At 43.5% G+C, this 25,004-nt stretch overlaps 1 protein-coding gene across 1 annotated transcript in view; it reads left to right on the top strand.

Annotated features, from left to right (window-relative positions):
• The first annotated feature begins 4,415 nt into the window (after positions 1-4,415).
• The window catches only part of BOD1L1 (biorientation of chromosomes in cell division 1 like 1), a 102,057-nt gene continuing 81,468 nt past the window's right edge, over positions 4,416-25,004 (top strand). The window contains exons 1-6 of the mRNA XM_056555167.1: positions 4,416-4,612; positions 8,743-8,867; positions 12,728-12,918; positions 18,206-18,817; positions 21,441-21,590; positions 22,225-22,394. Coding sequence (XP_056411142.1) covers positions 4,496-4,612; positions 8,743-8,867; positions 12,728-12,918; positions 18,206-18,817; positions 21,441-21,590; positions 22,225-22,394 — 1,365 coding nt within the window. The 5' untranslated portion in view covers positions 4,416-4,495. The remainder of the gene's footprint in view (positions 4,613-8,742; positions 8,868-12,727; positions 12,919-18,205; positions 18,818-21,440; positions 21,591-22,224; positions 22,395-25,004) is intronic.

Genomic DNA, 25,004 nt, shown 5'->3' with positions numbered 1-25,004 from the left:
TTATAGTTTGGACATTTACGCAAGCGGCAATACCACATATGTTTATTTATTTATTTTACACTGTTTTATTTTTTTATGGGAAAAGGGGGGTGATTCAAACTTTTATTAGGGAAGGGGTTAAATGACCTTTATTAACACTTTTTTTTTTACATTTTTTTTGCAGTGTTATAGGTCCCATAGGGACCTATAACACTGCACACACTGATCTTTTACACAGATCACAGGCGTGTATTAACACGCCTGTGATCAGTGTTATCGGCGCTTGACTGCTCCTGCCTGGATCTCAGACACGGAGCAATCATTCGCCGATCGGACACCGAGGAGGCAGGTAAGGGCCCTCCCGGTGTCCTGTAAGCTGTTCGGGACGCCGCAATTTCACCGCGGCGGTCCCAAACAGCCCGACTGAGCAGCTGGGTCACTTTCACTTTCGCTTTAGAAGCGGCGGTCAGCTTTGACCGCTGCTTCTAAAGGGTTAATACCGCACATCGCCGCGATTGGCGATGTGTGGTATTAGCCGCGGGTCCCGGCCGTTGATGAGCGCCGGGACCGACGCAATATGATGCGGGATTGCGGCGCGATCCCGCTTCATATCGCGGGAGCCGGCGCAGGACGTAAATATACGTCCTGCGTCGCTAAGGGGTTAAAGAGAACTCCAGTGAAAAAATGTCTTTCTCCATATTCCCTGGCTGCAAGATTAAAAATAAAAGACTGGGGTGTAGTGGTGGTATGATATCGGTATAGGAGGGGTTAATGTTAACCCTATAGTTCGTGACGCCAGGCTGAGGGCTGTTATGCTGAGTCAATGCTCCGGCCTATCGCCGCCCTTCCCAGTAACGATAGGTGCATGAAATGACTGAATGTCCACAAGGAGATTTGAACTTGAACTTGAACAACTTTACTTAAGTGCTTGCAGTATCCAAGGCACAGTAACAGTCTCGTACAAACAGTCCTTATATTGCTCAGTGACTGGCAGTAGTTGCGGACCTTGAGCTAGTCATACAGTCTCTGAATTTAGGGTGGATATTTGCAGATCCGTCCGGATTTAGGGGTATTATTAGGTCCGGTGATGCTGCAAAGTGTCTGGGGATTGATACACTCTAGATTTAGAATTGTTCAGCCGTTGCCGCAAGGCTCGGGCCTAACTCACTGCGTTAGATACTGCGCAGATCCTTCTCTCATGACAGCCCGCGAGGTAAGAGAGGTAAGAGAGAGAAACATGGCCGCCGCTCCCTTATATGGGCAGGGGGCGGGGCAAATCCGATTGGTCCGAACATCTGCCATTCACCAATACAGAGTGTAATGGGATTGCTTACGTCACAGGGCCTCCAAAGGTCCTTAAGCTTAATACCATAGAGTTCACCTAGTCACATGACCCGCAGGTCCTGCAACGCTATGGCACAGGTAAATAACCATTTATTTACAGATATATCCTTATATTTACATTAACCTTATATAGACCACTGGTCTATTAGTAGAAATAGAGGCGACAAGGGGTTAATTAAATGACAGGGATCCCTACGTCCTAGGGACACTGGCTATGGGGATCCACACATACATAGGTACCGTATAGGATGCGGTATCGGGACACCACAAACCCCCTTACTAAAGATAAGTCGGCCTGGACGTCTGTCCCCTGAGACAGAGGGACTAGGACTACAACAGGATGCTTATAGAACAGGATGATCTGTACTTTTGCTATACATCCTAAGTAGACTAAACACATTTACATTCTTTTGATACCTTTCCTAGTATCTGGATTTTCCTAGTATCTGGATCTGGCAATGAGAAATATATCTAGACATATAAGGCTATCTAGAAATTTAATGCTATCTAGACATTTAACCCCTTAAGGACCGGGGTTTTTTCCGTTTTTGCATTTTCGTTTTTTGCTCCTTGCCTTTAAAAATCATAACTCTTTCAATTTTGCACCTAAAAATCCATATGATGGCTTATTTTTTGCGCCACCAATTCTACTTTGTAATGACGTCAGTCATTTTGCCCAAAAATCTACGGTGAAAAGGAAAAAAAATCATTGTGAGACAAAATTGAAAAAAACAACGCAGTTTTGTAACTTTGGGGGCTTCCGTTTCTACGTAGTACATTTTTCGGTAAAAATGACACCTGACATTTATTCTGTAGGTCCATACGGTTAAAATGATACCATACTTATATTGGTTTGATTTTGTCGGACTTCTGGAAAAAATCATAACTTCATGCAGGAAAATTAATACGTTTAAATTTGTCATTTCTGACCCCTATAACTTTTTTATTTTTCCGTGTATGGGGCGGTATGAGCGCTCATTTTTTGCGCCGTGATCTGAAGTTTTTAACGGTTCAATTTTTGCATTGATAGGACTTATTAATCGCTTTTTATTCATTTTTTCATGATATAAAAAGTGGCCAAAAATGCACTATTTTGGACTTTGGAATTTTTTTAGTGCTGTATAAAATGTGGGGATCCATGTCCTGTTTAAATTGAGTGCAAATGTTTGCGCACCCTAATTCGCATCTGTCTAATCGTTTTTCCAACGTAACACCGCATGCAACTACATATCAAAAAATACAGTACAAAAGTGGTCCTACATGTAATGAGATCATTCACTGAATATCAGGTATCTCCTAATCTTCCTGCACTGGCAGCTATGTTAAATTTACATTGGGGACAATTTCCACATTTTTAGTTGCCCTTAGGAACTACAGTTTTTAACCAATTATCATTATGACTTATTCATTTCTTCTTCATTTGTGAATTTATTCGTTCTCCTAAGTCATCATCTTCTTCGATAATATGCCAATTCTTCCATATTGCTGTCTTAATAGTAGAATTAAAGGACATCTATAGTGCAAAATAACTTATCCCCTATCCGAAGGATAGGGGATAAGTTATAGATTGTGGGGGTCCCAGCGCTCGGACCCCCAGCGATCTCCGGTACGGGGCCGCGGCAATATACAGGAAAGGGGGCCTTCCGTCCCCGCATGACGCTGCGGCCGACACGCCCCCTCCATGTACCGCATAGAGATACATGGTGGGGGAGTGTCTGCCGCGGCTTTCTGCTGGAGACGAAACTTCACTTCCGGCAGACTGTCGCGGCCCCGTCTAGGAGATCCCGGGGGGCCCCAGCGCTCGGACCTCCCGCGATCTATAACTTATCCCCTATCCATAAGTTATTTTGCGCTGGAGTACTCCTTTAATTGAACTGTTTTTAAATGCAAAGACAACTCTCCTATTCTGGATAGCATCATAGTTTTTCTTGCCTGATGGTTCTAACAGAGAATTTCTGGATAGTGCATCCACTTGGGAACGTGCTTTTTGAATTATTCCTTCTAGTTAACCTAGCAGCTAAGTCATTAGATTGTTCACTGTATTCCTGTAGATCAGAATTGTTTTGTTTAAGTCGAAATATATAGAATTATTAGAATATATATATATATATATATATATATATAATATATATATATATATATATATATATATATACACACACACATATCTATATGTGCATTTGTGAGTATATGTATATATATATATATATATATATATATATATATATATATAGGGGAATATGCAAATCAGCTCATTACATCATCTTTTCAGGCGATGTTCCCTGGTATCAGCTTAGCTCCAGTTACGGAATATATTTCGTAACAGGAGCTAAGCTGATACCAGGGAACATCGCCTGAAAAGGTGATGTAATGAGCTGATTTGCATATTCCCCTACCCAGAATGCCTGCAGAGTGCTTAGTGGCCCTTGAAAGCTCCGTCACACCAGGAGTGGTGAACTCGCCCTGAGTTAAATACTCATCCCGTATATATATCTATATATATATCTATATATATATCTATATATATATCTATATATATATCTATATATAGTAAGAAGTAATTGCAGCACAGCTCTGTTCCAATACAAGATGGGTGCCAGCGTCCAAACCTGATCAGGGTCCCTTGTAGATAAAAATTCCAATGGCGCAGCACTCCAGTAAAAAAGGTGCATTTATTCACACATATCTCAATACAGCGCAACGTTTCAGCTCCTATGGAGCCATTATCAAGCGTGTATGTATGTATATATATATATATATATATATATATATATATATATATATATATGAAAACCGATGCAGAGAAAAAGTTGACCGGTTGCCTATAGCAACCAATCAGATCGCTTCTTTCATTTTTTTTTAAATGCCACTTAAAGATAAAGGAAGCAATCTGATTGGATGCTATAGACAACTATTGCTCTTTTCCTCGGCACAAGTTTTGATAAATCTCCCCCATATATTGTACACAGCCTGATATACACCGGCTCCACCGCTAGATGTCGCACGTCTCCCGCACTCGCAGTCCGTCCGCTGGCTCGGTCACTCTTTCTCTCGCTGGTGACATATTTCCCAGCATCCCCCGGCGCTTCCGGGTCAGGGGTCGTGGGCAGCGGTTGCGTTTGTTTTGGGTGATGAGTGGAGAGGCGGCCGCTGCACAACACTGGACACTGTCATGGCCAACCTGCCGCCCGGGGATCCCAAGTTGGTGTCGCTGATCGTCAACCACCTGAAGAGCCAGGGGCTGTTCGATCAGTTTCGCAGAGACTGCCTGGCTGATGTGGACACCAAGGTGAGGGGGGCGCTCAGTGTCTGGAGGCTGCGATACAGCTGTCATGGCTGGAGGGTTGTGTGTTGGGATGGAGGTTGTCGTTCTATGAGGACACTGCAGGACAGGACTACCAGCCTCATATATATATATATATATATATATATATATATATATATGATTGTAGTGTATACCAGGATAACTGCACATGGGGGGGATAGCATGAGATTGTGTTACAGAGATGAGCGGTGTCTCCACTTTGCTGCCACTTGTCTCTTTTTATATTAGTGTTTCCCAACCAGGGTGCCTCCAGCTGTTGCAAAACTACAACTCTCAGCATGCACGGACAGCCGAAGGCTGTCCGTGCATGCTGGGAGTTGTAGTTTTGCAACAGCTGGAGGCACCCTGGTTGGGAAACACTAATATAGATTGATGGGTTAGGCAAGGAATATACATTCTCATAGACTCAGCAACTCTGGACAGACATACAGGAATACTATAATTTAGTAGTCTCCAAACTGTGGACCTCCAGCTGTGGTAAAAAAACTACAATTCCCAGCTGTCTGGGCACGCTAAGGCTTGTTTCACACTAGCAAATTACTCTGTTTAGCAAGTTCCGTTTCTAATTCCGTCCTAAAATCAGCTGTCACCGGCAGTAACCAAATCCTATGCTGTACGTCCGTTAGAAAATCCCATTATAGTCTATTGGATTTTTCTAATATCTGTTTTTATCCGTTATTGATAACGGACGTTATTTTGTGATGGAAGATAGTACGGAAGAAAATAGTTCATGAACTATTTTCTTCCATACTATCTTCTGTCACAAAATAACGTCCGTTATCTATAACGGATAAAAACGGATATTAGAAAAATCCCATAGACCTATAGGATTTGGTTACTGCCGGTGACAGCTGATTTTAGGACGGAACTTGCTAAACGGAGTAATTTGCTAGTGTGAAAGAAGCCTAAGAGTTGTAGTTTTGCAACAGCTGGAGGTCTACTGCTCAAGTTTGTGTGATACCTTAACTTGATCACTTTTTATTTTTTTTTTATTTTTATGTTACCTGTGGGAGATCGGTGCTGTGTGTTGTGTTTTTTGTGTGTTTTGTTTTGTTTTTAAGTAAGGATTGGCTTGCGGCCCTGGAGAATTGTTGCTTGAATTGTACCTGTGAGGCAGTTTGCATGTGGAAAGGCAGAAGTGGGGGTACGATAAGCAAGGCGACTGTACGATTCTCTCCAGAGTTTCACGCATGGGTCGGGCCTAAGTAAAAGGACTCACTTGGAACTTGTCAAGGCATTGTACAGGGGGGGTTAAAGGGATATTCTAGTACTTCTAAACCTAACCCCTATCCACTGGATAGGGGATAAGTGACTGATTACAGGGGCTCTGACCACTGGGACCTGCTGCTATTCTCAGAACGGGGCTCGTCTGTTACATTGGAGAACTCTGGCCCCCACATTAGAATATAAATCTGTCTTGGGAGCAATCGCCTGCTTAGCCAATCACCATCCACATCAATACTCTGCCTCAACCAGTGATGGGGCAGAGCGCTTCCAAGATAATTGTGTCTTGGGGAAGGTAGCGCTCCAAAAATAATAGACAGGCCCCGTATTGGAGTTTGCATCAGGTCTGACTGCTGGAACCCTCAGGGATCTCCACAATGGGGCCTGTCTCTTGTGGATATGGGATAAGTTATAGTACCCAGTACTTTGCTGCTCTGCGTCTCATGTCCGATCTGAAGAACAGGTGAGAGGTTAGCACTTCATGTGCTCTTTAATATTTCCTGACCTATTTCGCACTGGTGCTCAGAATCTGATGTCCCGTTTCAGACACATGTCTGGTTTCTCAGAAAGTCAATGAATTTTCATGTGCATGATTAATGCTCAAGTGAGTATCATCATTTTTACGCATATTTTCCAACTCCAAACTATTTAAACCTGAATGCTTATTGGATTGAAGCATATGTGATATGTATATTTTTGTTATGAGGCTGGCCTTGACAAATAGTCTCGTCAGGCTGTTCTAGCATGTCACAGCTGCCCCCTCTTCCCCCTTTAATCAAACTTGCCAGCTCTAGTGCTGACCACTTGGGTTCATCACTCTGTGTGCATGCCGGTAGTTACATGCGGGCAGCAGCTTCATTTTCTACTGAGGAGAGAAGTGTGAGGAGGAGAGTGGTGAGCGGCGCATTCGGAAACAGACTCACAAGGACTACACATAACCATGGGAGCGTATAGAAAATGCTGGAGGGCTTGGTTGAGTACTCCACTGCACTTCAGCAATAAAGCCATACTCTTGAATAGCAGAGAAGCTGATCAGCTATTTGGGAGTCTAGGAAAGCTAAATGACACAAATGGTGATGGCCATGTTGGTTGTCATCCAGCTTTTCTAGGAGCAGATAGAATCAGGAAATCTTTTGAGGGGACACTAATGGCTGTGACACGAGGAAGATGATGGGACACTAATGGCTGTGACACGAGGAAGATGAGGGGAAACTTATGGCTGTGACACGAGGAAGATGATGGGACACTAATGGCTGTGACACAGGGAGAGGAGGGGACACTAATGGCCGTGACACGGGGCGGGGGAAGGTGGGGACACTAATGGCTGTGACACGGGGGGGGAGAGTTGGGGACACTAATGGCTGTGACAAGGGGGGGGGGGAGAGGTGGGGACACTAATGGCTGTGACACGGGGGGGGGGGGAAGGTGGGGACACTAATGGCTGTGACACGGGGGGGGGGGAGGTGGGGACACTAATGGCTGTGACACGGGGGGGGGGGGGAGAGGTGGGGACACTAATGGCTGTGAGACAGGGGGAGAGGTGGGGACACTAAGGGCTGTGACACGGGGGGGGGGGGGGGAGAGGTGGGGACACTAATGGATGGTCATATGATGTCAGGTTGTGTCACATTGTTACCTGATGTGTGGCATCCTGGCTCCTAACTTTTTTTTTTTTTCTTCGGCTTCTGAAGAGATTAACCTTGGACACTGAAATGTTGTCAATCTTGTGCACTATGGAATAAATCACCTTATTTGTATAAACCTTGGATACATTGATCGATTTGATATTTGTTGTGCCCCTAACCAGGGTCGTATACCTGCTTTATTGATGATCTATTTTCATGTGCTGTTGGTTTTGGACTGCTGTCTGTCTGTATGCTGTAGTTCAGTACTTCATTCTTGCTGTCACTCTGTCTAAGAATGTATAACTTTCTCTGGTCCCTGCTGTTCCCTCCACCCAGGTTTTGTTAAAACATTACATTTTTCTTGCGTTTTTTTAACATGCATTTCTTTTTTCCTTTGGTGAATTCCCATGCCTAGCATTGTAATTACCAATTTAAAAAAGGAAAAAGTCAAATAAAAAATGCATGAAACACATAGTGTGAGCACAGCCAAAGACTGGATTCTGTTCAGAGCACACAACTGAGTTGGTGAGTGATGCCTTCAGAAAATCCAGACTATTCTAATAATTTAGCATTGCCAGTCTACTTACAGCTCAGACAATGAGAAAGCACAATGTAAATTTAATGTGTGAACACAGCCTAACTGCACACATGCATTTTTTTGTAAATTGTTTAGGTACAGACTGCAAAATATTGGTTGAATGGTAATGTTATGTGAATGGTCACCAGTGCTGTTAAGTCATTTATTGCATAATATAGAAAAAAAAGGGTTTGCTTGTGTATGTGATGCTGCATTCAGTCAAGGGCCACAGCATTGTCTTCCAGCTCATAACCTCTGAGGCCATTGACTGTCTCCAGTGCCACATGCTCATCACATCCATCACAAAACCTCACAGGCTTATTAAAAAAAAAAAAAAAAAAAAAATGTAATAATAATCCAAAACCCTTTTTAAAGAGAGAACCCATGTGTGTGAAAGTTGGACATGGAGTCCGCACCATTCTGTATTTTATATACCCACAGTGCCTTTGTATTTTTCATCTTCCTTTAGAAAATATACAGTATTCCACATAATTGTTTCTCATCAATCCATACAGAATAAAATAACTTGTGTGTAAGGTACAGTATGAGCCCATGTGTTTCTATGGGTGATGTATTATGAACCTGTATGACCAGGTGATCTATTGTAGCTATGTGCATCAGCCCTGATATGCATAAAAAGGCTGAGTGTTGTCTCCTTTCTCTTGCAGCCTGCATACCAAAATCTGAGGCAACGGGTTGATAATTTTGTGTCTAACCACTTGGCAAACCACACATGGAGTCCTCATCTGAACAAGAACCAGCTGAGGAATAACATCCGGCAGCAGGTGCTCAAGTGAGTAAAAGAGATGCAGTCATTTCTATTTTGCTTGTCTTACGTGGTCAGAAGTGATGATTCAACCTTTTCCCTGCATAGACTTCTATGCAGAGAATGAGTTGGGTCTGCCAGTGGGGGAGTGGAGCGCAATGCTGCCCGCTTCCCTGTCTTGTAGGTCATGGTCACAGCAGATCATAGCACTGGCACCCGGTGCAATCCACAATTTTTTACTTGTCTAAGCAACAGGTCAAGTTGTTTTTCATGACAGTAACACTTTAAATGAGCACTGTCAGATACAAAAACTTTGTACATGTTGGCAAAACATTAACCTTTCTAATATACCCTATAAGAAAATGTTGTTTCCTTTTTATAGAAATCAGGGCTTTGTCCAAGCTGTAGCACAGACATGGACAAAGTCGAGTAAGTAAGGTTGGGCTATCACTCCTCTGTGCTCTCTCCTGTCTGATAGTACTTCTCTGTGCTCTCTCCTGTCTGATAGCACTCCTCTGTGCTCTCTCCTGTCTGATAGCACTCCTCTGTGCTCTCTCCTGTCTGATAGCACTCCTCTGTGCTCTCTCCTGTCTGATAGCACTCCTCTGTGCTCTCTCCTGTCTGATAGCACTCCTCTGTGCTCTCTCCTGTCTGATAGCACTCCTCTGTGCTCTCTCCTGTCTGATAGCACTCCTCTGTGCTCTCTCCTGTCTGATAGCACTCCTCTGTGCTCTCTCCTGTCTGATAGCACTCCTCTGTGCTCTCTCCTGTCTGATAGCACTCCTCTGTGCTCTCTCCTGTCTGATAGCACTCCTCTGTGCTCTCTCCTGTCTGATAGCACTCCTCTGTGCTCTCTCCTGTCTGATAGCACTCCTCTGTGCTCTCTCCTGTCTGATAGCACTCCTCTGTGCTCTCTCCTGTCTGATAGCACTCTTCTGTGCTCTCTGAGGAGTGCTATCAGACAGGAGAGAGCACAGAGGAGTGCTATCAGACAGGAGAGGGCACAGAGGAGTGCTAGCCCACCCTCACTTACTGGACTTTGTTCAAGCCATGATTTATATCAAAAGGAATTTAAAATGATCTTATGAAGTATATTAGGTTAATGTTTTGCCAAGATGTACAAAATGTAAAAAGTTTTAGAATCTGACAGTTCTCCTATAAATGGGCACTATCGTGCACAAAAATATATTCCTTACCCTTTTAGAAGGGGCGGGGGTCCCAGTGGATTTGTCACGTGCTTGGACAACATGTCAAAAGTTTTCACAATTACACGAACACTAGTGGTTTACTCACGAACATTCATCACCCATCTACAGACCATGACTGACAAAGATCTGATATTACTATCGTTGTCAGTCCTGTTAATAGACCATTTATTTTGGCAGGAACTGCAAATCTTGTTTTATGGGAAGAGGTAGTTAGAGGATCCCTGTCCTCAGGTTTATGCTTCCCAAACCATGTACAGAATGAAACAAGATGAGCTCTATAATGTAGTATGATTCACTCTGAAATACTTTAAGAATAATCATAGTTATAAAGTTGGGAGGGAACAGGGCTTCAGGTCATTTGGGCAGTTCCAGGCATCTTGTCTCTGCCCATAGACTTTGGTTCATACAGCTCTTTCTATGTGCGTTAGGGCTCTTAGGACCCTAGTGAGCAGCAGCACACATTCTGAATTTGTTCCATTCAGTCTCTATTGGCTGAGCGCTGAATGTGTCCACTTTGTCCCCATAGATGCTGTGGATAGCAGAGATCATTAAATATTGGCATAACCCCTATAAGGAATATCGCTCATTACAACCTACTAGATAGCTTACATCAGTATTTCCCAACCAGGGTCCTTCCAGCTATTGCAAAACTACAATTCCCAGCATGCCCGGACAGCCAAAGGCTGTCCGGGCATGCTGGGAATTGTAGTTTGCAACAGCTGGAAGGACCCTGGTTGGGAAATACTGACTTGCATGGTTATGTAAAGTTATATCAGAGTGGATGTAATGAGGAAACTCTCCAAATATTTAACACCTTAATGCCCCTGTGCTCATGACCTATATCAATCAGTATGGTCTTGTGTGTATATACTGCCCATTATACCCACAAGAGTGCAGCAGGAGCCCAGCTGTCAGATGCTGCAGTGAATAACAACTGCGACATCTAAGGTGTTTGACAGGGAGGGCCATTGGACCCTGCAATGTGGGACCTGACAAAGGCCCCCCGTTCTACATCGGCTTCTGCCCAGTAGGTTGCAGTTAGTGTAAGGTTGCATTCACACCATGTTTTTTTTGCAATACAATTCCCATATCAGGTTTTGGATGAAAAACGTATTCCTCAAAACCGGTCTAAATTGTATCAAATTTTAACCCATATACGGTTTGAAAAATGATGTCCTGTTGCATCTGTTTTTTTTTATTATGAAAAAAAACGTATAAGTTTTTAACTTTTCACTCCATTATGAATAAAGTTTCACTTGTTTGATTGAAATTCCAAGAAAAAAACTCCAAAATAAAAAACCGTATGGAACCGTACGCACATACGGTTTTCTACGGTTCCCATTGACTCCCATGTAAAAAAAAAAAAAAAAAAAGTTTTTACCCGGACCAAAAACCGTGGTAGGCTACAGTTTTGGGTACAGGAAAAAAAGACAAAACCGTACAAGTTGCAAAACGGATGTAACCGGACACATCTTTTGGCATACGGTTTTGAATGGAGAGTCAATGCATACGGTTTTCAATACGGTTTTAAAATTGAAAACGTATACGGGAACTGTATTGCAAAAACGTGGTGTGAATGCAGCCTTACACATACAGGTGCCCATCCTTTGGAAACCTAGTATCACTGCTTGTAGTTATACAAAAATCTAATATAGACTTTATTTATTTATTTATTTAAAGAATAAAATGCATAGAAATGCAACAATCCAAAGAATAAAGATAAAATGATGTTACATTGATGGAAGAAAAGTTATGGCTCTTTGAAACATGCCTGGTTGGACCAGTCTTGAAGAGTTAATATAAACTTTTATTCAATAGACAACTTGTAAGATGTGATGGAGGAGCCGTGACCCCCCCCCCCAGCTATAGACTAGCGCTATGGAAAGCTATATGGACACCACTTTGTATGGTTTCTTCTCTGACTTTTTTACCTGTACAACTTTTATTAAATGCTGTCTACAGCCAGTTTTCTAAGCCACCTCATGGCTGGTGTATATTTGTAGTGTAATTGAGGGCATTGCGACAATTCTGCAACTTTTTGAAAAGTTGCACTTCATAAATCACTTACCACTGCAAAGTGAAAAAGCAAACCCATGTACATCAATGGGCATTGCAAATGTGAGTGAAATTAAAAAAGTCGCACAGTGTTTTTTATTTTTTTTTAGCTCAATTTCAACAAACTTGGGAAAAATTTTCACCTGTTTATAAGCCATGATTAATGTACCGCATGGTGTTCAACTCAATACTTCAGCCTTTTTATGCAGTCCCAGGTTTTCCCTACTCGAACTTCCACAAGTAAAAGGGGTACTCCGCTGCTCAGCATTTGGAACAAACTGTTCCGAACATTGGAGCCGGCGCTGGGAGCTCGTGATGTCATAGCCCCGCCCCTCATGTCACGCTCCGCCCCTTCAATGCAAGTCTATGGGAGGGGAAGTGACGGCTGTCACGCCCCCTCCCGTAGACTTGCATTGAGGGGGCGAGGTGTGACGTCATGAGGGGCGGGGCTATGTCACAAGCTCCCGGCGCTGACTACAGTTTTCGGACCAGTTTGTTCCAAACGCTAAGCAGCGGAGTACCCCTTTTAAGTCAGGACATAACAGCTCCTCCCCGAGGTTGACTTGCCACTATTTCAGTAATGTATAGGGGAAAATAATAATTATTTTTTTTTTCTTACTCTAGGTCTGGAATGCTTGAGTCTGGTATTGACCGTATTATATCGCAGGTTGTGGACCCAAAGATAAATCACACTTTTAGACCTCAAGTGGAAAAAGTTGTTCAAGATTTTCTGGCCACTCTAAACAACAAAGAAGATACAAATGCAAATCATGAACAGGCAGAAGAAAAGTCTGAGTCCTCGCTGTCTGTTACCGGTACTAGTTCTACTATTTTGGGATCACAGTTTTATGGGATGTGGCTGAGCAAGGTTTTCTAGGACACCTGGGAGTGGCTGCACATTCTTCCTTCTGTGGCATTGTATTTTTAAATGACATGGCTCACACTGAGTCCCACAAGTAAATAGTCCCCTTTAAGTGATTAATGTTGAGTTAAAGGGGTACTCCGGTGGAAAACTTTTTTATTTTTTTTATTTATTTTTTATTTTTTTAAATGAACTAGTGCCAGAAAGTTAAGCAGATTTGTAAATTACTTCTATTAAAAAATCTTTACCCTTCCAGTAATTATTAGCAGCTGTATGCTACAGAGGAAATTCTATTATTTTTGAATTTTTTTTTTGTCTTGTCCACAGGGCTCTCTGCTGACACCTCTGTCCGTGTCAGGAACTGTCCAGAGCAGCATAGGTTTGCTATGGGGATTTTCTCCTCCTCTGGACAGTTCCTGATATGGGCATCAGGTGTCAACACAGAGCACTTTGGACAAGACAAAATAGAAATTCAAAAAGAAAAGAATTTCCTCTGTAGCATATATTTACATATGTACTGGAAGGGTAAAGATTTTTAATAGAAGTAATTTACAAATCTGTTTAAAGGGGTACTCCGCACCCCTAGACATCTTATACCCTAGCCAAAGGATAGGGGATAAGATGTCAGATCGCCGGGGTCCCGCTGCTGGGGACCCCCGGGATCTCGGCTGCAGCACCCACCTGTACGGCTTCCACCTCACACCGGCAACGCTGGAGGCTTCGGATCCCGACCACAATGGCGGAAGAGCGTGACGTCACGACTCCGCCCCGTGTGACGTCACGCCCCGCCCCCTCAATGCAAGTCTATGGGAGGGGGCGTGGTGGACATCCCATAGACTTGCATTGAGGGGTTGGGGCATGACTTCACGCTCTTCCGCCATTGTGGTAGGGATCCGAAGCCTCCAGGGTTGCCGGTGTGAAGTGGGTGCTGCAGCCGAGATTCCGGGGGTCCTCAGCAGCGGGACCCCGGCGATCTGACATCTTATCCCCTATCCTTTGGATAGGGGATAAGATGTCTAGTGGTGCGGAGTACCCCTTCAACATTTTAGCACAGGTGATTTAAAAAAAAAAAAAAAATTTCCACCGGAGTTCCCCTTTTAAAGGGAGCCTGTCACATTGTACATTTAGTCGGAACTTCCAACATCATGTTAGGACATGATAAAGATTCGGTATACGTTATCATCATTTGAGTGAAATTTCTGATCTTTCCATGCTTAGTCCAGTGGTAAGTCCTATTATTGAGAGACACTGTTCACTGGACTCCTAAAGAATAGAAAGAAAATATTTTTATTGGAGCTTCTCTCCTGCTATGTGATGTCCTGAGCACCGACTTACGGAATGAAGTGCCCTGCTGCATCCTTCACCCAGCTATATGTAGAGATCGGAAGCAGTCTGTGTGACGTGTCAAAGGTTTTCATTAATGTCACTAACCCTTTACTTCATGTCTTTAGGAGCTGTATAACCAACAAAGGACCAGGGGGTCAAAAGAAACCTTATATTAATAGGCACCCAAATTGCACCCTCATTATATACAATCATATCATTGGGGACTATCTATCAACAGTAAACTGATTCACTATACCAGTGGTCTTCAACCGGTGGACCTCCAGATGTTGCAAAACTACAACTCCCAGCATGCCCGGACAGCCGTTGGCTGTCCGGGCATGCTGGGAGTTGTAGTTTTGCAACATCTGGAGGTCCACCGGTTGAAGACCACTGCACTATACCACTATAGATAACTAACACACTTAATGCAGTGTCCGCTGCACACACAGTAATACTGTATACAGCCCACACTATCATAGAGGGTACGCTATGTATTGTACAATTAACCCCTTAAGGACAATGGCCGACATTTATCATTGTCTTTAGACAGTGTTTTGTGTCTACAAAAGGCGCAAAAAAGGCGCAAGCAGGGTTTATTTTTTTATTTTTTATTTTTTTTTGCGTCTTTTGGTTTACACATTTCTGCTGATTTTGAGTTGCAATCCACTGATTTTGGCAATGCACATGATATGGAAGGATTTTATGAACTGCGCCTTTATGTGAAAAGGAGCAAGACCACTGAAAAGTCTCTAAAACTACACCATCCCAGACTTAGCGTATCTTTTTGGTGTATGTGAAGAGAGAAATTTCAGAAAATGTGACCTGCACAAAATGTATCGAATGCTCTGTGACCATTTAATAAATGTGTTGCTCCTACAAATTATCAGTACACAAAAAAAGGTGAAAAAAATGCTTCACTTACACTACAAGGATAAATGCCGGCCAATGGACGTATATTTACGTCCATTGGCGGTTCCTGTTATATGAAGTACGCTCAGAGGCGGAGCACACTTCATACCTGGTGGGTCCCGGTTGCTCTCAGCAACCAGGACCCGCAGCTAATGCAGAACATTGCCGATCGGGCTGATGTCCTCTATGAACCCTTAAGACGCCGCCATCAAAGTTGATAGCGGCATCTAAAACGGGAGAAAAGTCATCCCAGCTAGCTCAGCGGGCTGTTTAGGACCGCTGTGGTAAAATCTCAGCATCCCGAACAGCTGAGGATTGCATGTAATAGTCCCCTATGGGGACAAAAAAGTGTTTAAAAAAATATAAAAAAGTAAAAAAAAAACTGATTTAACCCCTTCCCTAATAAGTTTGAATCACCCCCTTTTTCCATAAAAAAAAGTAAACAAAAATAAACATGTGCTACATCTGCGTGGGCAAATGTCTGAAATTTTAAATTATAATTGTTGATTAAACCGCACAGTCGATGGCGTACACGTGAAAAAAATTCCAAAGTCCAAAATTGTGTATTTTTGGTCACTTTGTATACCCTAAAAAAATGTATCAAAAGCGATCAAAAAGTCCCAACTAAACAAAAAAGGTACCAATAAAAACTACAGATCACGATGCAAAAAATGAGCCCTCATACATCCCTGTATACGGAAAAGTAAAAAGTTATAGGGGGCAGAAGAGGACATTTTTTAAAACATTCAAATTTTTGTACAAACAAAATAAAATGAGTAAAACAAAATAAAACCTATGTTTGGTATCCTTGTAATCGTATGGGCCTACAAAATAAAGATAATGGGGGAGATTCATCAAAAACTGTCCAAAGGAAAAGCTGCTGAGTTGCCCATAACAACCAATCAGATCGCTTTTCATTTTGCAGAGGCTTCATTAAAAATGAGAGAAGCAATCTGGTTGCTATGGGCAACTCAGCAACTTTCCTCTGGACAGGTTTTGGTAAATCTCCCCCAATGTGTCATTTTTAACAAAAAGTGCGCTGCGTGGAATTGGAAGCCCTCAAAAGTTACAAAATGGCATTTTTTTTTTCTTTTTTAATTTTGCCCCACAAACATTTATTTTATTTATTTTATTTCGCCTTAGATTTTGTGGTGAAATGATTGATGTCATTACAAAGTACAATTGGTGACGCAAAAAAACAAGCCCTCATGGGTCTGTAGGTGGAAAAGCATTGTGATTTTTAGAAGTTAAAGTGCAAAAATGAGAAAACCTGTGGTCCTTAAGGGGGCAATCACTTCAGTACAACCCTATGTGTTCACAATACATCTATACCTGCAATTGTCCACTCTATGGCTCTTCTGCTGGCAGCAGGTTATAGAGCAGGAGGTGCTGAGCAGATTGATACAGAGCTTTGTTGAAGTTCCAAAATAACTTCTCCTCTATTCATGTTAATCTTTTCATTCTGGGCTAAGTAATCAAGTAGACGGTCCCTTTTGCTCCATAGCCAACTGGGAATGTCACCTATTTACCCCCCCCCACCCCCCTTTGGATAGGGGATAAGATGTCTTAGGGCCGGAGTACCCCTTTAAATACAATTTTTTTATTTTACGTGGCAGAAACAGCTATCTCTGTGTAAGTGTGCATATAGAAAGCTGTCAATCCCCAAGGAGGACCCCCCACATGACTACTTGTACTTGGCCCCCGAAGGAGCAGAGATTTCCATTAATAAATGCCAAGTTATCCTGAAACTTTTTCTTTAAAAAGATGTATCCGTCTGTTCAGCTTCCCTCTTCTTACCTAGATAGCACACATGGCATAAGAGAATTTAGATGGCTACACATGTCTCTATCACAACAGAAGCTGGGCACTGCATATGTCAGTGTCATGCACAGTACACCTCTATTGGATCGGTCTACCGTATTAGGAAAGTCTCAGAACCACGGCTGTGTCACTGACTGTATGTGTCTTCAGCGGCAACAGCATTGTACGAATTCCGAAAAATCCATACACCTTTATGGGCTTTCTGTGAATTCCTCTGATCCAAATTTCTGACATGTTTTTAGAACAGCTGCTGTGTATATAATATACAAAGATTTAGCACAAATCTAAAGTCACAGATCTGCACCAAATCGTGGAGATTTGTTAAAGATTTTCCACTGTGGATTTTGATATGGGGGGGGGGAGGATTATTATTATTATACATTTTTTTTTTTTTTTTATTCACGATTGCCTATTTTGCTGCAGATCCACAGGTAACCCCCAACAAAATATGCAGTAATTTTAAATAGGGAATTTATTGTAGACTTTAACTCCCCCATTTAAAGCATAAGAGAAAATCTGAAACAAATCTGTAATGTTTCCACAACAAATTGAAACTAGAAAAATAAATTAAAATTTTATTTGCGTCAGTCCCTTTCCAGATTCTCCTGTTGGCTCTCTCTGCTGTCAACAGTGGGAAATATGAAAAATGATCATATATTTCACATTTTCTGCCACGTGTACTTAAAGGGGTACTCCAGCCCTAAGACATGTTATCCCATTCCTTTTGAATAGGGGATACGATGTCTGATCGCGGGGGTCCCGCCGCGGCGGGACCCCTGTGATCAGACATCTTATCCCCTAGCCAAAGGATAGGGGATAAGATGTCTTAGGGCCTGGAGTACCCCTTTAATTTCTTCTAAAGGGGGAAATTTTTTTTTGACTCATTCCCTTTAATGCCGATCACAGTTCAGTTGGCTATGGAGACTCCTACAGTGAGACAGAGATGGCACAAGCCAGGGCCGAGCGCTTTTTCCAGCCCTATCCAATTAATTTGACATTTCTACAACCTTGTGTGTTTGATATTTCAGTCATTTGAAGTGTCAGAAAGGAATTGTATGAATTTTAGATGGCAGCATGGTAAACCTGAAGGAATATGCCAGATTATTTAGAATATCTGCAATAAATTACATTTATTGTACTTTTATGACTGAAGTATTCAATGTTTGTTCCCTTCTTTTCTTAAGGTTCTGCATCTCTGGTTGGGCCCAGCACCAGTGTTGCTAATGATGCAATGTCCATTTTGGAGACCATAAGTTCCTTGAATCAAGAAGCTACGGCCGCCTGGGCCTTGTCAGAGAATTCGAACCAAAAAAGTACCGACAAGGTTTCCCGGAAGCCTCCTCCTCCACAGAGCATTGATGTTCCCATAGAAGAGTCTCTGGAGATTGACAAGCCCACTCCTGAAGTCCCCACTGAAAGTGCAGAACCACCCGCCAAGGCAGAAGAGATAAATGATATAATTTCACCTCCAGCTGAGGACATTAAAAATTCAGTCAATGAAGCTATTAGCTCCACACAAAGCAAAGACACTGCGAATGACATTGACGAACAGAGACCCAAATCTGTGGAGAGAGCGGAGAAGAAAATCGAGGTCACTGAGAAATCAGACCGGAAGGAGGAGAAAAAAGAAATTAGGACAGAGAAAAGAAACGAACACGTGAAGAGGAGCGATGACGCCACCAAACAGAAGGAAGAGAAGCCCGGGAAGGAGAAGGAAGGGGACGCTGAACCTGCTAAACACAGTAACGCTGAGAAAAGTAGCAGCAAGCTAAAGGCTGCCGACTCTGTGAAGGAAGGTAGGGGCTCACTCACTGCTCCCAACATTTTACTTTACATCCAGGGCAGTCAGACACTTCAGTATGCTTTTTATTTTTATCTGTGTTCCAGATATTTTATTTCTGCATGTTTTTAACCTGAAAACAAGCAATTTTGTACTGTACACGCTTAGGCAACTGTAATGAATGGCCTGAAAAGCAATTCCTCAATGTATTCTTATTGACATAATGCCAGTAGGATGCACAATACAGGGAAGGCTCAAGTTCTTAGCAATTCCCAGTACGTATTATTGGTTTCCTCTCCTTAGAATGGGCTATCGATACTAGATAGATGTGGGGTACGACTCCTGGCATCCAGTGATTTGCTGATTGTGAGGACCATGGTGAGCATTATGGCCGCTTCATTACCAGGCACAGCTCTGTGTATTTTGTTTCTACTCCTAGTTTGATCCCATTCACCTATATAGCATGTACAGCTCTATGCCTGGTAAAAAATATATATATAAAACCAGTACAGTGCAGGATACAAGGACCGCAAGCCGCGGTAATAAAAACGGTGTACTCGGCGCTCTTCTCCGGCGGTCTTCCTCATAATCACAATGGAGCGGACCCAGTACTCCAGCAGCTGTGCCCACGCGGGGGGTGTCCCTCAGACAGATGCAGTATGCCCCAGTACAGCGCAGCCACTTCAAACTGTTGTTTGGAACTGGCTTATTTTCGTTATAGAAGAATCCCATTTCAAGAGTTGTGTAGCATTATACTGCTATTTGTTAATTTTAGACAGTTGTCTAATGGAGAGGATACCTTTCCATGTGCCCTATTGCAGTGTTTCTCAACCAGGGTGCCTCCAGCTGTTGCACCCTGGTTGGGTGCTGTCCGGGCATGCTGGGAGTTGTAGTTTTGCAACAGCTGTAGGCACCCTGGTTGGGAAACACTGCCCTATGGGGTCATGTGGAGATCAGAGGGGGTCCATAGAGCTGCGGAAACACTGTACTCAATCTCTGGCGGCTCCTGTGGAGAATAAAAAGAGCAACAGCATGCATGCGTTATCTAATAATTGGTTTGACCACTGGGGCCCGCCACTTTGGTCTAATGAGACTCTGGTCCCTGTACTCAAGATCGCTGGAGGCCCCAGAAGTCAACCCCCCCCCCCCCCCTCCCATTATCAGATAATTATTCCCTGACCCGTAGATAGGGGATAACTTTACTATGTGGGTGCGCCTGGTTACTTTTTCATTATCTACAAAATGGCAGTATAAGTGCCTGATTGCACGGGGTCTAACCACTGGGAACACCCCATGATCTCCAGAATGGGGCCCATCTGTTACCTCGGAGCGCTCCAGCCCCCACCTTCTGAGACAAAGTGATCAGGGGAGTGGTGGTCCACTTTGCCAATCACTTGCTGAGGTGGGACATCACTATGCAGTAAATGGATGGGGGATACGTTTTACATAATCGGGGTACCCTTTGAAAGGGAAACTGACAGGCTTTTTTTCAATACACTGGGTTATAGTGCTGGTGAACAGCATTAAAACAGGTGATGACTTGCCTAATAGGTACAGTATTGTCGATTTTATATCCGTTTAATCTCCTTTTGGTATTGTGCAGTGGTGTGCAATGAAAGCACAGTGGTAATAGGTTAAACTACATAACTTTGGCAATACTGGACCTATAAAAGTAACCACCTGTCTTAATGCTGTTCACCCGCACTATAAGGGTATGTTTAGACGAGCAGATCCACAGCGTATTTTACTCTGCAGATCTGCCGCTGATGGACCCCTACAGGGTGGCTTTAGATGTGCCTGCTCGGAGCGACGATATGCCGCTACAAGCAGACATGCTGCTGCAATGTGCAAGTTGACGCGCCTGCGCGATGTACTCTCGCACATCGCTGCCGCTCCCTGAGCTAGGCCAAGTATACTGCGCGCACGCGCGTGGTGACTTGCACATCGCAGTGTGTCTGCTCGTAGCGGCACATTGCCGCTCCGAGCAGGCACCTGTAAAGGCAGCATATAGCGGTCCTTCAGTGGCGGATCCGCAGCGTAATACGCGCTGGGGATCCGCTCGTGTGAACGTACCCTAAGGGCTCGTTCACACAGAGTAATTCAAGAGGAATTTACTCGAGTAATTCCTCTTGAATTCTCTGCTCCAAACGAATGCACATCTCCTCTGCCCATTGACTTTAATGTTTTTTCCGCTGTCCTGTTCGCACTGTGGAAATTCTGCTAGTGGAATTCCGACGCTGAATTCCGTTCCGCTTGAAGAATGAGCATGTTTATTCTTCAAGCAGAATCCGCTAGCAGAAATCAATAGAAGTCAATGGTAAAAAAAAATAAAAATTCTGCCCAACATCGTTTTCACGCGGAATTCGCGTGCAATTCACGCGGAAATGGCTGAAAAACCCTTCACTTCTTTCTCCCCCATTTTTGCACAAAAATAAAAAATTTTCCGGCCGTAAATTTTTCGCCGTGAATTACTCTTGATTTACTCAGTGTGAACATAACCTAACCCAGTATATTGGGTTTAGTGCGAGTGAACAGCTTGTTAGTTTCCCATTATGTTCCAGACTTCACAAGCAAACTGCTTCTATTACTGCGCTTCTTTACAAATCATCCTTGTTTTTATTTTGTCCCCTATTTTACAGAATGTGCCTTACCTGATTCTGATGTGGATGCTTTTTCGGATGTTACAGTCAGCTCTGTTCACACCAGTGACTTATCCTCCTTCGAAGAAGACAGTGATGAGGAAGATGCTGTGTCTGAGAGTACAGAAGAAGGGGAAATTACTTCTGATGGTAAAGTCTGATCTCGTGCTTTGTTTGCCAGCTATGCTGCTCTGAGAGTTTTCATTTGACTGAGCAGTAACTTTCATTAGATTTACATTTCTTCATGACTATATAATCATTGGTGTGGACAACATCCTTATAGGAGTTGGCAGACTAATGGAGTTTTTACCAGTCCACTGGTAGGGGTCTGATCACCAGGGCCACTGACAATCTCAAGATAAAAGGTCCTCAGTTGCCTCTTGTGAATGGATCTGGAGTATACTTGTGTGACCACCACTGCAATTGCTGCTTCTGGACTGACTATTGTAAATCCCTGTATTTCTCAATATTGTGTTTTCTTAGATGGTTGTCAGAAAATTATGCACTGAAACATCACCAGATTTTGTGTAAAGATTTTCAGTCCACTATACATTTTGCATAACAGCCGTTTTCTTTGAGACTACTCCGCCAGAGAAGACCCCCCTAAAAGGTGGTCTTCTCAGAGTTTTCACTAGCATTTATTTTGTAGAAGGCATGTGTAAATGGTCAAAATCAGGAGTGCTTACATAGATATTTTTTACAAGGACATGCTGTATAGTGGAGCATCTGAATGGTTTACCTTTCATGCAACCTTGACATATTACATGTACCCATTTTATTTCAGACGAAGAAAACAAAGTAGACCAAGAGAGTAAAGCAAAGTCATCTGGTGAACAGCATGAAACAAAGACAAAAGGCACACGGCATGCCTATGTTCATAAGCCGTTCCTGTACTCTAAATACTACAGCGACTCGGATGATGAACTAACCGTAGAACAACGCCGGCAATCTGTGGTAAGGTGTCTTTGTAAAATGTTGTAGTACGTGTGAACATTTTGAACTTTTAAATACATTGAGGTTGCATCTTTCCCACCATAGCTCCAGCACACTGCTTAGTTGCTGAGAGTTTCTCTGTCTACAGTAAATTTGTTCATCCTATTGTGAACGACAAAATCAGAGTGGGCTAATCTAGTTGCCCCGAACCACAGATATATACTCCCAAGGTAGAGGGCCAATAAAGAGGAGACCTCATATAACTGAATGACAGAATAATTTACCTTTTAAAGGAGAACTCCGGTGGGAAAAAAAAGTTTTGAAATCAACTGGTGCAAGAAAGGTAAACAGATTTGTAAATCACTTCTATTTAAAAATCTTACCCCTTCTAGTACTTATCAACTGCTGTATACTACAGAGAAATTTTTGTAGTTCTTTTCTGTCTGACCACAGTGCACTCTGACACCTCTGTCCATGTCAGGAACTGTCCGAAGCAGGAGAGGTTTTCTACAGACGGGTGTCAGTAGAGACAAATTTCTGTTTTATACATCAGCTAATAAGTACTGGAAGGATTAAGATTTTGTTTAATAGAAGTAATTTACAAATCTGTTATAACTTTCAGGCAACAGTTAATTTGAAAACATTTGTTTTCTACTTGTTTCCATCAGAGTTCCCCTCTAAGGACTAATAAAACTACAGATTTTATTGGTTACAAATCTTAAAAAGGCACAAAAAAAAGACCATTGTCACCTATGCATACCACAATAAGAACACACGAAATAAATGTGACGTGAACAAATATGTGTATATACTGACAAGATAAGGCATGCTAATTGTATGTCAGAATATTGATGCTGCAAGAGTGAGAGAGTAGGAAGGGTAATCGGGACGGAAAAGGAGATGGTGCCCACCCTAAACTAATGAGCCCCCCCCCTCACGGACCCTGCCTTTTGAGGGGCCCATCTCCTTAACGGGATGGCCTCAACCACGGCAACGTGATCGTGGAAACGAAAAAAAATGGTGAAACAATTATTAAAAATATATAGAGCAACTGCAACCCTAATAGATATTGGGTGCGGGACTAGGTATCCCTATAAATTCCAACATGTTTCCCCTGTTTTGTTGGTAAACGGTTCATCAGGGACAGGGATAGAGCTCAATGGTTAAAGGAAAGATAACCTCAGGTTACACTAAAATGGTACCTTATTAGCAGCCACGTAGAGGCAAAATATAGAACATGTTGGAAAATTACCCCTATTTAAAATATGCTAATACAGAGCATATACTGCCTAGTTATGGTCAATACTCTGAATAAATATGCAACACAATAAATGTAATTAGCGAATGAGTAATAACACTCTCAGCTATAAAGAGGTACCGTATATACTCGAGTATAAGCCGAGTTTTTCAGCACGATTTTTCGTGCTGAAAACACCCCCCTCGGCTTATACTCGAGTGAACTCCCCCACCCGCAGTGGTCTTCAACCTGCGGACTTCCAGAGGTTTCAAAACTACAACTCCCAGCAAGCCAGGGCAGCCATCGGCTGTCCGGGCTTGCTGGGAGTTGTAGTTTTGAAACCTCCGGAGGTCCGCAGGTTGAAGACCACTGCGGCCTTCAACATCATCCAGCCCCCTCTCACCCCCTTTAGTTCTGAGTACTCACCTCCGCTCGGCGCTGGTCCGGTCCTGCAGGGCTGTCCGGTAAGGAGGTGGTCCGGTGAGGAGGTGGTCCGGGCTGCTATCTTCACCGGGGAGGCCTCTTCTAAGCGCTTCGGGCCCGGCCTCAGAATAGTCACGTTGCCTTGACAACGACGCAGATGCGTCGTTGTCTAGGCAACGGCTCTATTCCGGGCCGGAAGCGCGGAGAAGAGGCGCCCCCGGTGAAGATAGCAGCCCGGACCACCTCCTCACCGGACCACCTCCTTACCGGACAGCCCTGCAGGACCGGACCAGCGCCGAGCGGAGGTGAGTACTCAGAACTAAAGGGGGTGAGAGGGGGCTGGATGATGTTGAAGGCCGCAGTGGTCTTCAACCTGCGGACCTCCGGAGGTTTCAAAACTACAACTCCCAGCAAGCCCGGACAGCCGATGGCTGCCCGGGCTTGCTGGGAGTTGTAGTTTTGAAACCTCTGGAGGTCCGCATGTTGAAGGCCGCAGTGGTCTTCAACCTGCGGACCTCCGGAGGTTTCAAAACTACAACTCCCAGCAAGCCCGGACAGCCGATGGCTGCCCGGGCTTGCTGGGAGTTGTAGTTTTGAAACCTCTGGAGGTCCGCAGGTTGAAGACCACTGAGGGCGAATGATGAGAAGAGGATGATGAAGGGGGGGGGGGTGTGGGGATGATGAAGGGGGGTGGGGATGATGAAGGGGGGGGGGTGTGGGATGATTACAAGGGGATGATGAAGGGGGGATGTGTGGGATGATAAGGGGATGTGTGGGATGATGACAAGGGGATGATGAAGGGGGGATGTGTGGGATGATAAGGGGATGTGTGGGATGATGACAAGGGGATGATGAAGGGGGGATGTGTGGGATGATGACAAGGGGATGATGAAGGGGGGATGTGTGGGATAAGGGGATGTGTGGGATGATGACAAGGGGATGATGAAGGGGGATGTGTGGGATAAGGGGAT

Source organism: Hyla sarda, chromosome 1, assembly GCF_029499605.1.
Source record: "Hyla sarda isolate aHylSar1 chromosome 1, aHylSar1.hap1, whole genome shotgun sequence".
Classification (NCBI taxonomy): domain Eukaryota; kingdom Metazoa; phylum Chordata; class Amphibia; order Anura; family Hylidae; genus Hyla; species Hyla sarda.
The sequence above is the reverse complement of the archived record's forward strand: the minus strand, read 5'-3'. Positions and strand labels throughout refer to the sequence as shown.